Genomic DNA, 16111 nt, shown 5'->3' with positions numbered 1-16111 from the left:
AAAACAGCATGTGACATTGAATAAAGAGTGAAAAAGAGAAAGAGATTTTGAAAAAGATTAAAAAAGATAAAAAACATTAAAACCCGCACCCCTTTTAGGACTTCAGTTAAACGTCGTTTAACTGGGACTTTAACTCTCTGGGACTTTAGTCAAAAACACCGTTTGGCAAGGACTCCAACCTCTAGATTTTTAGTTGAAACCTCAACTGGGACTCTAAACCCCGTAGGACTTTAGTTAAACGTCGTTTAACTGGGACATTTTCCGGGGGGCTTTACATAAACAGTGAGAAAGAGAAATAAAAAGAAATTAATAAATAGATAAAAAGTAAAGATAAAAACATTAAAAACATCAAATACATCAAAACCCACACTCTAATACTAATTTAGCCATAAGCAACTCTAAACAGGTGGGTTTTAAGTTGAGATTTAAAGGCACCCAGTGTTTCAGCTGTTTTACAGTTTTCTGAAATTTGTTCCAAATCTGAGGTGCAGATATGACAAAGAAGATGTAACGAATGCTCATGCTCTTCCTCCTCCCATACAGATTGAGACAATAGGTGATGCCTACTGTGTGGCCGGTGGACTTCATAAGAAGGTCGAAAGCCATGCAAAACCAATTGCACTCATGGCTCTAAAAATGATAGAGCTTTCTGAGGAGGTACTAACGCCTGACGGGAAGCCTATCAAGGTGAGTTTAATTTTATTTTTCCTTTACCATGCAGGTGCATTGAGTTGTTAAATAGCTGAACTAGATGAGACATTGTTTCAACCTGCAGTTTAAAGTGATTGTCCATAATCATTTGAGCCATCTAATACTTTGAGAATATCAAAGGTTTATGGATGATAATGTGTTTGCTGGGTTTATTTAAGGATGACAACGTTATTTAATTGTTTGGTTTCATGTTCTGAGGAACAACATGAACCTTTAGTTCCTTTAGTAATTTTCCAGCTCAGGGTCAATATTGAATTATTGTACAATCAAGTGAAACTGATATTTACTTTGGGATGGCTCAAAATTATAATACAGCACATTAAGCAGAATATTACGGAAACAACAACATAGGAAGGAATACCTGAAAAACAATCGATGGTGAGATATGGACAACTAAGAGATGAATGTAAATAAATGAATAAATAAACAAGACAATAAAATTTACTGCAATGAGAAAGACCCATTTGTCTTATCAATGAGCCAAGAGTAAAACATTCTTCCTGTCTCTCTTTTACTGAGTTATATAACCAATCACCAAAACCATTAAGATCATCCACCCATTTTTAAATGGGATCCTTTCTGCTCTGACAAGACAAACGTGGTTTCCTGGGTCAGTCGGTGCTGGAATGTCCACAATAGGTCCTTTTATGGAGTTTCTTCTATATCAGATGACTATAAGGATGTTTAAGAACTTATGTGAGCACTTCAGAAAGAGTTTGTGTTTTTGAATCCTCCCTGAACATATTTGGGAAGGTCCCTGTCTTTCCTGTTAAGAGGAAGACTGTTTTTCCAAAGTGGAACAAAGTCCAAATAGAGGATGAGATTGGTCTAATTTTCATTTCACTTCACCTATTGGTAGGACGAAGTTCTGACTGATTCATACTTTTTTGAATGTTTGCAGTTGTCTAATGTGTGATGCAGTTGGATAGATTTTTAATTTAATAGAGACTGTAAAATATTCTTTGTTTCCAGGCTCAATGTTTTTTTTATAGTTTGTTTTTGTCAGATCTCTGCTGATCTGGGGACACTCAGGTTTTTTGTTTTTGTCAGCCAAAAGGAAAAAAAAAACATATTTTATTCTCCTCAACAGGGAGCATCATATTACTTGAGCTCTGTCAATCATGATGAATAATCTCTGATAGTTTTGTTTTGGGGTTGCCTTGTATCTAGACTAGATTGCATGAAGCTTCCTCAATGTAATAATTTATAACAAAAATATTTTTTGAGCTTCTGCCCAGCAAACAACCATAAAAGATCCTTTGAAAGACTTCCTATTAGAAATTTAGTGTCAACTTGATTCTAAAGTAAAGCAACACGTTATAGTTCTGAAGCACTGATTACATAATCAGCGTGCGCCTTCATTTATACTCAAGTTATTGTTGATACAACTGCATATTTTTCCATTTTTGTGGTGCGACAAAAGGAGAGCTGCTCTGGAGAAAACGACACCTGTTTTATTTACTGAGGAAATAAAACAGCACTGTGAGAGGAATTCATCATGTTAGCTTAGGTGAACATAAAAGAAACACAAAATGATTTATTAATGCTTGTCCTCAGTTCGGTTCCCCTGAAGGTCATATGAAACTTGAAAGGAGCCTGAGAAGCTCAGCAGGCTCCCATTCAGCCTTATATAACCAAGATATATAAGTAATTAGTCCTGTGATCATTGGGATATCAGCTTATTTGTCAATCTCTATTGTTATGGAGTTTATTTTGTTGTTTTTGGTCATCATGTAAGACTTTGACTTTTATTAACAGTCAGCTGATAAAAATCTTAAAAGCAAGAAAAACAAAGTTAACTTCTCACTTTATAAAAGTTGCTCAAGTGATGCTTCAGGACTACATGAAGATAGATAAAAATCAGAAAATTGTGGCTTATATATGTTTCCAAGCCACCTTACCGTATTAGTTTCTTGGGTCCACCTATGCATAACATAATCTTAGCTGCACTATAAAAGCCTCAGAAATTTCTTTCTGAGGCCTTTATAGTGCAGCAGCAGGAATAAAAAGGGGTTCAGATGTTCACCTTTGTCCAATCTTTATAGTGCAGCAGCAGGAAGACCAAAAAACAGCCAGTGGTAGAGTTGAGAAGAAGCCAAAAGCATACGACTCAGCAGAAGAAGGCACTCTGGTCAAATGAGACAAAATCTTAATTTTTTTTGGTCTTGGTGCAGAGTAAAACATGGTGGTGGCATCAAACTTTGGGGATGCCCTTCTGCTGCAGTAATAGGAAACCTCTTCAGAGCTTGTGTGAAGATGTATGGAGCTAAATTCTGGGTACTCATTCAGTCCAGTCATGCAAATGACTTGAGAAAGAGACTAATTTACAGCCAAATTTACAATGGAATGGCTTATTTTCAGGTGAAAAATTAAAATAACAAGCGAGACTTGAGAAATTCTGTTTGCAGGTACTCTTCATCCAGTCAAACAAAACCTGAGATATTGTGAAAAGATATTGGTCTTGATTTGCCCATTATGCTTTGTTAGCGAAGCCCAATAAAATACTTTGAAGGTTGTGTATGTAACATGATAAAATGTGATTCAATTTTGACGTTCTGAACATGTTTACAAGGTACTTACAGTATAAAAAAGGGTTCAGATGTTCACCTTTGTCCAATCTTTGTTCAGTTGATTAATTTTGCCACATGTTCAAGAAAATGCAGATATTTGGCTCCTAAAAACATTTATTTATGTCTTTTTTCTCACATAATCTATATAGCATAGTTAGGGACCAAACAACTGAGTGTGAAAGAAGGTGAGACAAGGGAGCTGCTGAAAAAACAGACAGGACACTTTTATGTGTACCGCTGTGGTCCTAACATGGTCCATTTGTCTCAAAATAGAAAGCCCTTGCCAAGTGTTTCTGGCCTGCTCTTTTTCTCTTACATTTGCTCTCTCTCTGGTTCTACCTCTATCTTCTTCTCTTCCTAAAAGGTGTTCCTTTATCTTCTGTATCTCACTCCCTCAATTTCCTTCACACATTTTCCCTGGGTTTTGTTCTTGTTCTGCCTTCCTAGGATTTTTGTTTTGCCTTTTTTTCCCCATCCTACTCATTTTGTGCTGGCATAGAGCGGAGATATACAGATACTCAACACTTCAGGATGATAAATGCTGTTCAGCGAGTGCTCTCAGCCCAGCCAATGTTTCACTGTTATGCAAACTAGCATGAGAGATGTGAGAGAGAATGGAGAGAAAATGCTTTGTGAGACACAAATGGACACAGAGTGATTCAAGGACACTGAAATATATTGAGGTGTGAAATGTCAAGGGGAAAACATGGGTAGTAATCAGTATGTTGCTTCCACTATGTTATTATTATTATAAAGTATGAGACGTTATTTATTTATTGTTTGTCTGGATGGATGGGTGGCTTTAAGAGAGCAAAAACAGACCCAACATTTGTCTTTTCCTCTAGATGTGGGGAGGAAATTTAATGCATACAAAGTAGTTCATGAGTAAACTCTTGTAAAAGTATCTACCAGACATCTGCAGTATCTGCTGCAGTTTGCATTCAGAAAAGATCAGAGGCTGATCGTGCTGACCGAAAGTAGCTGTTTTTTCTTCTGTCATAGTGCAGCCTTTCTGTATGCAGCAAAAGGTTTTGATTGAGCAGTGCAAAGTCTAATTTCTTCACCCCATTAACGAGGCACCATTCGACATGCTCGTGTAACAACGTGAAGAACACCGTAAGGGACCAGCACATAAAACACATTTACAATTGCTAATACATAACGCTTTACAAGAACGTCCCGGACATCCATCCAAAGATACATTTTGTAGATGCTGTCATTTGAGTTGGTCCAACAGAGAGTTTCCAGTGTTTACAAAGCTGTCAGGGTTGCATGCCGTCCATGCTGCAGAGAGGACACATCTGCACCTCCTCCATGAAAACATGTCATAACAAGTGGATATCGGTGCAGTGAAGCACTGTGTCTTGCAAGAAACTTTTTTAAAGGACATGTTTGCAGAGTTAAGGCCATATTTTTTTTGTTTTGTTTTTTTATTTAAAGATACATTTTTATGTGACACAACGATTAACAGATTGTTTATGCCATAACAACAAATTTTATGTTTGCACCACAGTTATCCCCTCCAGGAGCTAAATATAGATTTTACTGTGTGCACTTTACATTTACCACTATATCCAGTCTGTTATATCAGTAAGACTTTGAATCACCTGTATCTGTTATAAAATAAACAGTGTCATTATGTTATCCAAAGGTTTAAAGTTAACAGAATAGAATTTTATTGATTAATTTTTATTCTTTATAACCTTATAGAGAATCAATTAATATTTACAAACCACAGAGAATAATTAATCTTCAACTGCTTCTTTTGTCTGAGTGAAGAAAAAGTCAAACATCTGATTAGTTAACCTGCACAAAATCTCTGCTGCACACCAATAACCATTTCCATAGCAGTGTTTGCCCTACTGAGTCACTGAGTCACCAGTGATGTGGATAGTTAAAATATTACTATAAAGGATTCAATAATAGCAAATTATATACTGAATTTATTATTTAATGTAATGCATACATCTCCAGTTTTAACAAAATATTAACATTCATAAATATGAATGTTTGGATTTTTTTTAAATGATTGAATTGTGGCACTTGTGGCTTTCCATACCTGGTGCGGTCTAAATTGTTAATATCTTAGGCTTCTGCTTGATTGACATGTATAGATTTTAGCTCCAAATGCCATGGACCAAACCTTCCCTTGGCAGCAGACATACAGCAAGATCTTCATATTATTGGTGGTTTGCTTTGTTTCATTTTTTTAAAGTTGAAAATTAATTTACCCACTTGACACTTTTCTGACAAAAGTCAGAAACAAATCTTTTTCCAATTTTTTTGTTTGTCACCCTTCTGTGCTAAGCTAACTATGTTTACTGCAGAGTATGTTTGATTAATGTTAGTTTTACCTAAGCACAAACTCAGGGTGTTCATGTTCTTTTTTTTCAGCTTTTTCCCCCATTTTCTTTCCTGCTTTTCAAACATAATGCAAACATGTTGATCATTCAAGTTGTTCGATGAATCACTGTTCTGTGTTTGGTTCTGTGATGTAAATGTTATCATAGCTACATATATACTTTTGTACCATGCAAGACTTACTGGTTAAGCTATGATCAGAGGCACAAACAAAAGCAACAATGTATATAATGTCATCTACATTTGGGTAACTTATTTCTCAGCCATCTTAAGGACTTAAATCACACCCATTTTTCCCATGTTCTTTTAATTTATTATGTATTTTTCTTCTGTTGGCTTTTAAATAGCCAGTTAACACTGCAGCAGAACGTTACCACCTCAAAGTTGGAGTGAAAGCTGTAGACACCAGACTCGAAATCTGAGGTGCAGCTTTCGAGTCTGAATATAAGCGTGTGAGCTGGCACATGTGGATGCGGAGAAGCATGCCTTTCAGTCTATCTCTGTATCTATTATCTGTTTGTCAGCATGGCCAGAGGCTGTGCTGTGATTGGCTGCCTGTGCCGCTGCGGCATTTGCTCTTCGACTTCAATGAGGGCCATGTGCAATGGATGCTGACTCACGGCGAAACAGAGGGGAAGAGTGTACGGCTATTACTGTTTGTATTTTAAGGCTCAGAAATGAAGAGAACAGTGGGCGCAGATGCAGATTTGTTTGTGCGCGTGTATGTACATGTGTTTGTCTGAGTGGTTGTCTGTTGTAAAGACAGGCGAGTATGCAGCCTGTCTGTATGCGGTTTAGCCACAAAAATAGGTCACACTGGTGCACCTGCCATCCTCGTTCTCCCTCGCTGTCTGTTTCATTTTCTTTATCTCTCCCCCTGAACCGTCAAGGTCCAACCATCTAATTATAGGTTCACTTTGCCTTTCTCTCCATTGCCTTTGGATTTGCCAGCGCTATCTCACTACAACCCTCAGCTGTTGTTGCCATGACTCCATCGCAGTGTGCTGGAATGCATGTTGAGATTAATTGTTAACAATCTACTGGGTTCCTCTGGGTTTGGTGTGTGATGTGCAGTATGTAATCTTTACCTAATTGTTACAAATCAATAGTTGATCAAGTGGCCCTGATTTGGAAGGATGGCCTACACACTGCCTGCAGTTATGTATAGATCCACACTAGATTACAAAATGAGCACCGTAAACCTGTTACCAGGGGGAGAAGGAATTGGTAATTTTCCCTCTCACTTTCATGCTATTTTAAATCCCGTTGCTGCAGGGTATGCATGAGATTAGATAACAACATCCAAGCTATTATGGAGTTATGATCTCTTCGCTACAATGTCCATTACTCGTTCCAAAGCATACACAGTACTTCTAGCCCCAAAACAAGAAAGCTTTTGTACTGTATAGTAATTAATTCCATCAGTTCACCTCAGCTTGGAAAACCAGGCACTGCAGAGCGCGCTCTGCAGTGCCTGGTGTCATGTCACTCCAGAGGCCAGGTTGGGTTGAATTCAGGCGCAAATTAAATGAGTTTGCCCATATTCTCTGCTGCAGACATGACACACTGAGGCTCAGTTTCTATTTTCGATATCTGTCTAATTTCATTTCTCCGAGCTGAACATGAGATCTCCTGTAAGATTGGCCTTCTTATCTCAACCCAAGGACAATATTCTGTTCTAGCTGTTAGAAAGAACTTCAACAGAAGTGTCATGACCTGTCATGGGTCTAATCGCTCTTCCCTTCTGTCTTTCTCCTTCCCTCTCTTAGTTAAGAATAGGCATCCACACAGGTTCGGTCCTGGCAGGCGTGGTTGGGGTTAAAATGCCGCGATATTGCCTGTTTGGGAACAACGTCACTCTAGCCAGCAAGTTTGAATCAGGAAGCCATCCAAGGTGCATCAATGTTAGTCCGACAACCTACCAGTAAGTACCAGCTTATACAAATGCATGTTTTTAATAAACCAAAGTAAGTCCTTTGTTTGTAGTTCATGGAGATTTAAAGGTAAATTATAAAGAAACATTTTTGATCACATCTGTTACAAGGTGCTTGCCATTTTTAAGCACTTGGTAGGGATGAGTCAAAAACACCCCAGTATTATTATCTCATTATTTGAACAACATAAAGCTAACTAACTTTACCATGATTACATTTATTCAGTACGGAATAATTTCAAAAGTTAAGAAATAAATACCTTTTTTTTAAATACACTGATGCCACACCTTATGATATCCTACTCTTAATACTTTGTACCGCACATTTTTTTTTCTACCAACTAATCTTCTACTATAACACGTTCATACCAATGGATCATACATAGAGTGGGATCTCTGACCGTTCCTCTGCACAATTTCTCTCTTTTGCAACCATTTTTCAGTTCATTCTAAAGGTTGTTGGTAGGACTTAATCAATTAAAATACCAGGATATTTCTTTAATTTCTCTTTGCTCCAATTTATTGTGCAATCAGTGAGGATGTGGTGTTCATTTGATTGGAAAATAGCCATGAACTAATTATCACATCCATATGCAAATCTATTAGTAATCAAAGTAATGTGTCTTTACAAACATTTAGTTAAAATAAAAAGTAATAAACAAGAACAATAAGGACTAACAAATTATTTATTCACACCTCTCCCATCGGAAACACAAGTTGCTCACTGCCTGGTTGTCTGGTTCACAGTAAGCAGGCAGTGTAAAAAGGGATGCTCTTCATCTTTCTCTCTTCGTCAGGAGCCTAGGCTCACTGAGGACCAGCCTGGGTTACTCTGAGGGAGTAGGTAACACAAAGGAAAATTAAATGATTAATACAATTTGAGGAGTGACTTTGAGAAAAAGTTTAGTTTTATGTATTTGAGAGGTATTTGCTAGGCTTTCAAATAATGGTGGCACTGGCCATTAGAAAAAATAATTCCTAATTTGAGATTTATTTTTCTTAACTTAAGAGATGCTCTGAAATTCAAGGTTAGAAATTATCATATTTACTGTAATTATCATGATTATAAACAGCTAATGAATGTTATTATAGTCTGTTTTACACTACTTATAACTGCTGATTCTGCTCTTTTATCAACAGGTTGTTGAAAGATGACCGCTCCTTTTCGTTCATCCCCCGTTCTCGGCTGGAGCTCCCAGAGAATTTTCCCAAAGAGATCCCAGGGACGTGTTACTTCTTGGAGGCAGGGACTTCGCACAGCCACGCCTCGCTTACCAGCTCTCGCTCGGCTCCTCCGGCCTCTATGAGGAAGGTCTCCTACAGCATCGGGACAATGTTTCTAAGAGAAACCAGTTTGTAGAATCACACACAGATGTTTAAAATGTAAGTGACTGGATCTGAATCACAGAAACATACAGGAAACCAGTCACACAGATCTGTGGTTATGCAAATGCACTATTGTAAAAAGTGGAATTTACACCTGATTGATGAAATATGCTTTCATCATAGATGAAAGAGAACAACTGTCCGCGTCTCTTCCCTGAGCAGTGGAGATATTCTTCAAATGACTTGAGGGACAGCAGCTGCACTAGTCCTTTATCTATCCTCCAAGAGGTGGACTGACATAATCAAATTGTGGAAAAACCTTTGGACAAATTCTCTGTTCTAGCTGGATGCCTCGGCTGCAGGCCTGGTGTCTGGCTCTCTGCAGCGGTTCGCATTCAGACAACACCCAGACCCTCGTCCGCATTTAGCAGAACTGAGTTAAAACTCACAGCGATCACACTCATGACCACTGTTGCCCTCATTCGCCATTTGCAAATGGAACAAAACCCCTTTTCATTTACAAGGTGGGTGCTGAAGAGTGAATTTTGTATGACTCGCTGTCCATCATGTGCGACAAAGACCTGTAATGGAAAACGATACAGCTCTCCGTTTCCTTCGTGTTCATCTGTCTGTAAGTCATGTTATGCTTTACCAAACGTAAGAGCTGCTCCTCCAAACTGTTGACATGCGGCCAGCTGGCTGGGATTTGTCAAGAAAACAAGAGGACTTGCTTTGAAAAGGTAAACGCTGGAAGACGAATGCGAACTAGAGTCATACTAATCCAAACTTATAGCCTTGATTGTTTTGGATCCTCAGCAAACTATAGCAGACAATGTTGTAATAATGGAGATAAACAGAATGCTAATAACACAGAAATGTAGATGTCTCACAGCAGCGACTCTTTGATTTTTTTCTCCCTTTTTTTTACCTGTGATTCTTTGTTTTAGTGTATTTCATGCTTTAGCCTCTTTTTAATAAGATCACTTGTTGTCAGCATTTACCAGCTTGTGTTTACTTGCATTCAACTAATCAGCATTTTTACCTACATGTAGCATCGTCCAAAAAGCTTTGCTTTTAGGAGGGACCTGCCCAGATCGGCCTGCATCTTGCTTAGGTGACATCAATACAAACAGGTATTTGTGTGCAGGCATGTTCCTTTTTATGTCTGCAGGAATAACAGATTGTTGTGTGTTTTAGTTTGTAGAGCTGACAGGAGAAATCGGACACGGTTCACAGTTCCTCAGTCCAGATATGAAAGAACGTCCAATCAAAGGTTTTACTGAACATACAGCCAATTTACAGATGTACTTTTTTTAATAACTGCATTGCTTATAAAAACTAATGAAAAAAATCCTGCATTTGTTTTACCCTGTGAAAATTTAACCAAGATACAGAAGCCCAAAATGATTCATGCCTCTCACAGATTTAGATTTTTAATTTTCATTACCTCCAAGTCTTTCAAGTTGAAAGGTCACCTTGCCATCTTTCTAGTCTTTAGCTCCCTCCAGTGATTTTTTTAACTTTTTGTATCAGATTCAACTCTGGATAATAGCAGGGTTGACTTTTGACACTACTGTGAGTCAGGAAAAGAAGTTGTTGGTAAAATTCAAAGATTACTTTGCACTTAAATCTGCAGAGCTATGAATACATTTGGGGAATAACTGTAAATAAAATTCAAGTCGACTTGTTTGCTGGCAAACTGAGTTCAACTTGCTGAGTGAATAACTCGGGCTGTCCTACAGAGACCCAAACGTAATTATTAAAAATTGGCCAACATAAAGTGGAAATATTGGTTTTTGGATAGTTTGGCTTTGGAATATTTTACTGGAGACTTTGCAGATTTGTGTTGTATTCTAAATTAACATTTACTTAATTGCTATTTTTCACGACCTGTGAAATTCAGCCCAGATGTGACAAATTGAAAAGTTGGTTGAAGAGGAAAGATTTTTCATTTCAATAAGACGTACTCAAACATTCCCATCACAGCTGTTTTTAATACACTACTTACGCATAACAAGTTCAGAAATGACAGTGGTTACATAGGTTTAAATAAGACATTCCTGTGTGCTTACTTACTTTGTAGTTTAAAATAAACGTTGAGGTTTCTTTTTCTCTGAAAGTGATTTCTATAACCATAATTCTTCATACATGCTTTGAAAGAAAAATAACTTGCAAAATTATGTAGCAGGACTTAAAATAACAAACTAAATGTGCCAGTTTGTTTCAAAGATGCCACCAGCACAGGTTAGACATGATTTCTAAGTAACAGTGTGGTTTCTGTGTGTCATTATGAAAGATCTTTGGCTAATTGTAGGAGTCTGAAACACATGCTATATGAAAAATCACTTACTGTATGTTGGATGCAAAAAAAAATAATACCACCAATGTTAATATGTTCCTTTTTTACAAGTAATGTAAAGAAAAGTGACACCAGCTTAAAAAATGCAATATTTTTTATTGGAAGAGAAGGAATAATGAATAACAAAACCGTCTGCTTTTAAGATACCCAAGCGGTGAATTATGTCATTGTCAGTGATACATATATAACTTAATAAATAGATAAATACAGATTTATTAGAGAGATGGTTAAAAAACATACTATTAATACAACTAAACAGAGAATAGAGCAAGTGAAAGATTTAAAAAATATAGACTTGTTCACATTTTCTAGTGTGAGATTTACTTTTCAGTTTAGGGTCATAGCATCTCATCAGTGGTTTATCCGCAGCGGTCGGCTTATTGTATTCTAATTCTTTTTCATCAGATGAGTTTGAAAATGCAGATGTTATCCAGGGATCAACACATTAACGCAGCTTTGCGTAAGGAGGATTTGGACTTTGAAGGGACATTGTTGTGAGTAAATGTGATCATGCAGCCATTTTTTGGAAAACATGGTGAAATGGGGGAATTGTTAGCTTTAAAACTAAAGACTTTCCATGGATTACATTTACAGCTGAAAACGTATATTTCCATATACTGTATAAAAATATACAATATTTCTTTCTTCACTGTCTGGCATAAAATCAGACTAAACTTTTCCTGTATTGCATCAGGTACTGTTACTAAAATTACTACTATTTAATAAATACGAGAATAGTGGGAGAGAGAAGTAAATACAATTTTTATGAAAGTTAGCAGAAACTAAAAGTTGTTTCCAAATTAAACGACTTGGAAGTCATTGATGATAAGGGCATGGCTTTGTAAGATTCTGACAGATTATTTAATAACATTTGAGTTAAATGAAGGCCACCTGTCAATGTATTTATGGCTGCAACTCAAAAACACTGCTTCCTCGTGCAACATAATGCGCAAAATTGAAAGAAATTAGTCGGGATATGGGGAAGAGAATAACGGACCCTGGGCCGGTTCCTTCTCAAGTGGACTTTTCAGATTTCCACCATAAGGACATCTAAACTCACAAGCCTGAAAAACATAGTTCACTCTGTGAAGTATATCGATGGCAGCATCATGTTGTTTCACAAAATAGATGACATCATGATGTGTAAATATAAAATCAGTGACTTTAGAGAAGTCATGGATTTCATATTCAGTGACCCATTTGCTTTGGAGCAAATGGATCTTCCGAAAAGACTATGACTCTACTCACACAACCAAATTAATTACTAAGTGGGCTGAGGAACGTCACAAACTCCTGATCTTAGTCCCATAAAACATTTGTGGTGCATTAGTGTCCAAGCTACTTGTCCTACAAATCTGTCTCTGTTACGCCGGTTCTGTCAGGAAAATTGGGACAAATTAATCAGAGAAGCTTATGAAAGGAGACCCAAAACCTTTTGACCTTTTACTATGGAAAGATATGTTAACTTAAGTTTGAGGAATCTCTCTCTCTCCTATCATTCTAGTAATTTAGTAAATGGAAATAACTCTAGTATTTTAAAAATATCTAAAAAATATATATTTTTTATTAATTTTTTTCTATCCACAGTAACTCTAAGACATATCATCTATCATTCCTGTACGTGCCAAATGATAAAGAACTAATGGTTTAAGTTCATATTTGTCTACATGAGCAGTCTTTGAACTATACGAAGCAGAAAATACATCTTGCTTATAAAGAAATGCTACAGTATTTAAAAATGTTTTTCATACCAATTGTGTTATCCAAACTTTCTGTAAAAATCTTCACATATCTATTTTTAAATTGTTTTGTATCATGAAGTTACACTTAAGAAACTGACATGCTGGAGGAATAAGTGAGCACAGATCCAAACAAAAAAAAAATCTAGACATTAGTAATGCCAATATTTGCAAGAAGAAAATTAGCTCAAAACTATAGTGCCGTTGTTCAGTGAGAAAATCTAATCTTAAGCAGCAAGTTATTGTGTCTAGTGTGCATTTAATTTTTCTTAGACAAGCTGCTGCTCAGCATCAGAGCTGGTAGATTGTTTTGTGTGAAGACGTTAGTCAAACTGAAAGAAAGTGAAACGTGATCAACATGCTTCTGTTTGATAGTGGCAAAGCATAAAGCTGCTCTTGAACAACAATGCACGTTCAAGGTAACGACAGAGATGCAGCACCTGCAGCACCCACCTGAAGCAATAATAATATGTATGCAGGGAGACAAATCAGTTTTCAGATAAATAAAACTGGGTGAAGTGTTATAAACAGTCCTATGTACATATGTTAACATACTATAAGTTGCTATTACAGATTAGTATTGCACACATGCAGTATTATATAACAGATACAACAACTCTTGTAGCTTGTATGTACTAAAGGTGTTGTTTTCACTGAGCTTCAGAGCTTAAACTCTTGTTCCTGGGCTAAATAAAGCGGATTACGCCAGCGTCACACCCACACAACTTGTGTCCAATTCTCCAGTTTCTTGTATAATATCAGACATTTAGGAAATCTTGTGACTCTAGCTGTTCTGACAAAGAGGTTTTGCAGGTGCTGTTTCTCTGCAGAGTCATGGATTATTACACTGCAGTACATTTTCACACAAATCATTACAGTCAAATGTAGGAGGGCCTCAGTGTCCAGTAACAAAAAAGGCAAATCAATAAGGATTTTATTTTACGCCATTATTTTATAAAGCCAAATAACTTACAATTCTGCTTGAGCCTTATTAAAATTAGTTCACAAAAAATCCAGAAACCTGTTTCAGTTGTTTTACTTGTTTAGGTAGATCATTTATGTCAGTATTTGAGCCATCTACTATTAAACTGACTGTCCCAAATCACACATAAGCATTCTGCACCCTCAATGATGTCTTTTCCTATGATTATGATGAATAAAATATTCTCTGTATTTTCATTTTCGCTCTGTTATATTTCAGGCTGGTTTCTTTACTGATGTACTGATAAAATGGTTTTTTTTCTTCTTTTTTTGTCTACTTAATATGCATCATTTTCATTTAAAGTAAGTTAGCGTTTTCTTTTCTGTTTATGTCTGAATGTTATAAAATACATCTATTTGCCATAATTAACTCTATTCCCGGTGACTCACTCTGCAACAAGTCTGAGCTGATTAGAAACCGATATCAGTTTGATCAATGGTTGCTTGGTTCTTACAGCAGAAATAAACATGACTCACACCTTTCTGAAATGTTCACATTCATACAGAGAGGGGAAATAAAATTCAGCCCTGCTCCCTCTGATAAGTTTTCATTTTCTGGAAAAGGAACACTTAATCACAAATCTCCATATTCAGTGTTGTTGTTTTTTTTCCAAGTCACATCTGGACATAAACTGTGTTTGACCCTGCTGCTGGGATCAGGTGTCTGCTGTGTTTTAGGGTGCTTGATGACAGCTGTTGGTTTCTGACTGACGTTTAGGGCACATCTTCTGTCTTACATACTGTAAATAAAAAAAAAGAAAACACCGAGTATCTTTACAATTACAAAAAAAAGCCTTGGACTCTTATTTTGAATGTATTTGCCACCACATTTTTGAGACACTCAGCAGTTATTGAACATATTGAATTTGCATACAAAGTCTTAAAGTCAAAAAAAGTTCTGATAAAAGTCTTAATGCTTCTTTGAAAGACTACATCAAGAGATATAGGGTTAAGATTCTCCTTCTCATATATGGAGCCCTTAATAGTCAAGTACCATCGTGCATCAGAGATCTGATTGGTCCATACGTTCCTAACAGAGCACTTCGCTGTCAGACTGCAGGTTCACTAAAATATGTTTAAGGATTACAAAAATATGTCTAAGAATATTTCCAAACCGTGTTTGTCTTTAGGTCTATTGCAACCTAATCAAATCAATGTTTTATTACTTTTTTTTGTGTACCGATTTAGTCCTCACACTGAAGTGCTTTTTTCTAATGCAGCTCAGTCTTTAATTTATTCAAACCCTTCTCTGCGTTGCTTCATCCCCCCGGCATGTCCTCCTCTCGTCCTCCTGTTGTCTCTTTACCCTCTCACGCCCTCCGTGCATCCAGACAAACAAGCCATTACACTAACAGTCTCATGTTTTTGCATATTTCACATGTATCATTGTCACTGGACAACACTTGGGATTAACATCAAACAGGCAAACCTGCTGATGGAAATCAGACACAAACACAAGCGACAGGAGCGTCAGAGGGGACTTTCCTTAAATTTTACATACTGGACTCGTCTTACAAGCCAAATGAAGCTCTCCTGAGTTATGGGATGCCAGTGGTGTTAGCATTTCAGCAGTGGGTTCATAGGGGATGGACTCTTAACACATGAGGATATGTGCAGGGAAGCTGCTGTATGAGATCTCCTTTTAATAACTGTGCAGTAATATTCTCCTGTTTTGTAATGTTGTGCAAATTGTATAGTACCTTGCTCTTATTTATTAATTTTTTTATGGGTTTTTTTTTTTTACCCTTTGTGTGAATCTTCACGCTTTCATTTTGCCTGGCACTTCTGCTCTACTCGAGTCCTAGACTCTGCTCTCTGAGGTTCACTGTAAGAGACGGGGCCTTTGGTGCTGCTCCTGTTGTTACTCGTTGTGCTCGCGAGATTTCTTCCTTCAGGCCAGCCTCTGATGTTCAGAGAGGGATTCTCTCTCCCATGCTGTGCATCTTTACCTTTTGAGACTTAGAGCTGCTTCCTAATTAGTTAAGTCTACACAGGGTCATTTCCTGTAGATAGGTAACAAAAAATTAAGAACATAGAATTGTGCTAAAAAAAATATGACAACCATCTAAAAATTGCAAAAAGAAGAAAAAAAAAACATTATATGCTTCAGGTCTTGAAAATGTTAAATCTT

At 37.0% G+C, this 16111-nt stretch overlaps 1 protein-coding gene across 2 annotated transcripts in view; it reads left to right on the top strand.

The window, feature by feature from the left end:
* Positions 1-14463, top strand: part of gucy1a2 (guanylate cyclase 1, soluble, alpha 2) — a 46074-nt gene extending 31611 nt beyond the window's left edge. Inside the window, exons 7-10 of one of the 2 annotated variants that reach the window (XM_008425516.2) lie at positions 544-687; positions 7412-7566; positions 8716-8958; positions 9085-14463. In XM_008425516.2, coding sequence (XP_008423738.1) covers positions 544-687; positions 7412-7566; positions 8716-8935 — 519 coding nt within the window. In that variant the 3' untranslated portion in view covers positions 8936-8958; positions 9085-14463. Of the gene's footprint in view, positions 1-543; positions 688-7411; positions 7567-8715 lie in introns of both variants that reach the window. The other variant, XM_008425515.2, reaches the window with a different exon arrangement.
* Positions 14464-16111: the final 1648 nt, after the last annotated feature.

This window comes from Poecilia reticulata, linkage group LG13 (assembly GCF_000633615.1).
Source record: "Poecilia reticulata strain Guanapo linkage group LG13, Guppy_female_1.0+MT, whole genome shotgun sequence".
NCBI lineage: Eukaryota > Metazoa > Chordata > Actinopteri > Cyprinodontiformes > Poeciliidae > Poecilia > Poecilia reticulata.
The sequence above is the reverse complement of the archived record's forward strand: the minus strand, read 5'-3'. Positions and strand labels throughout refer to the sequence as shown.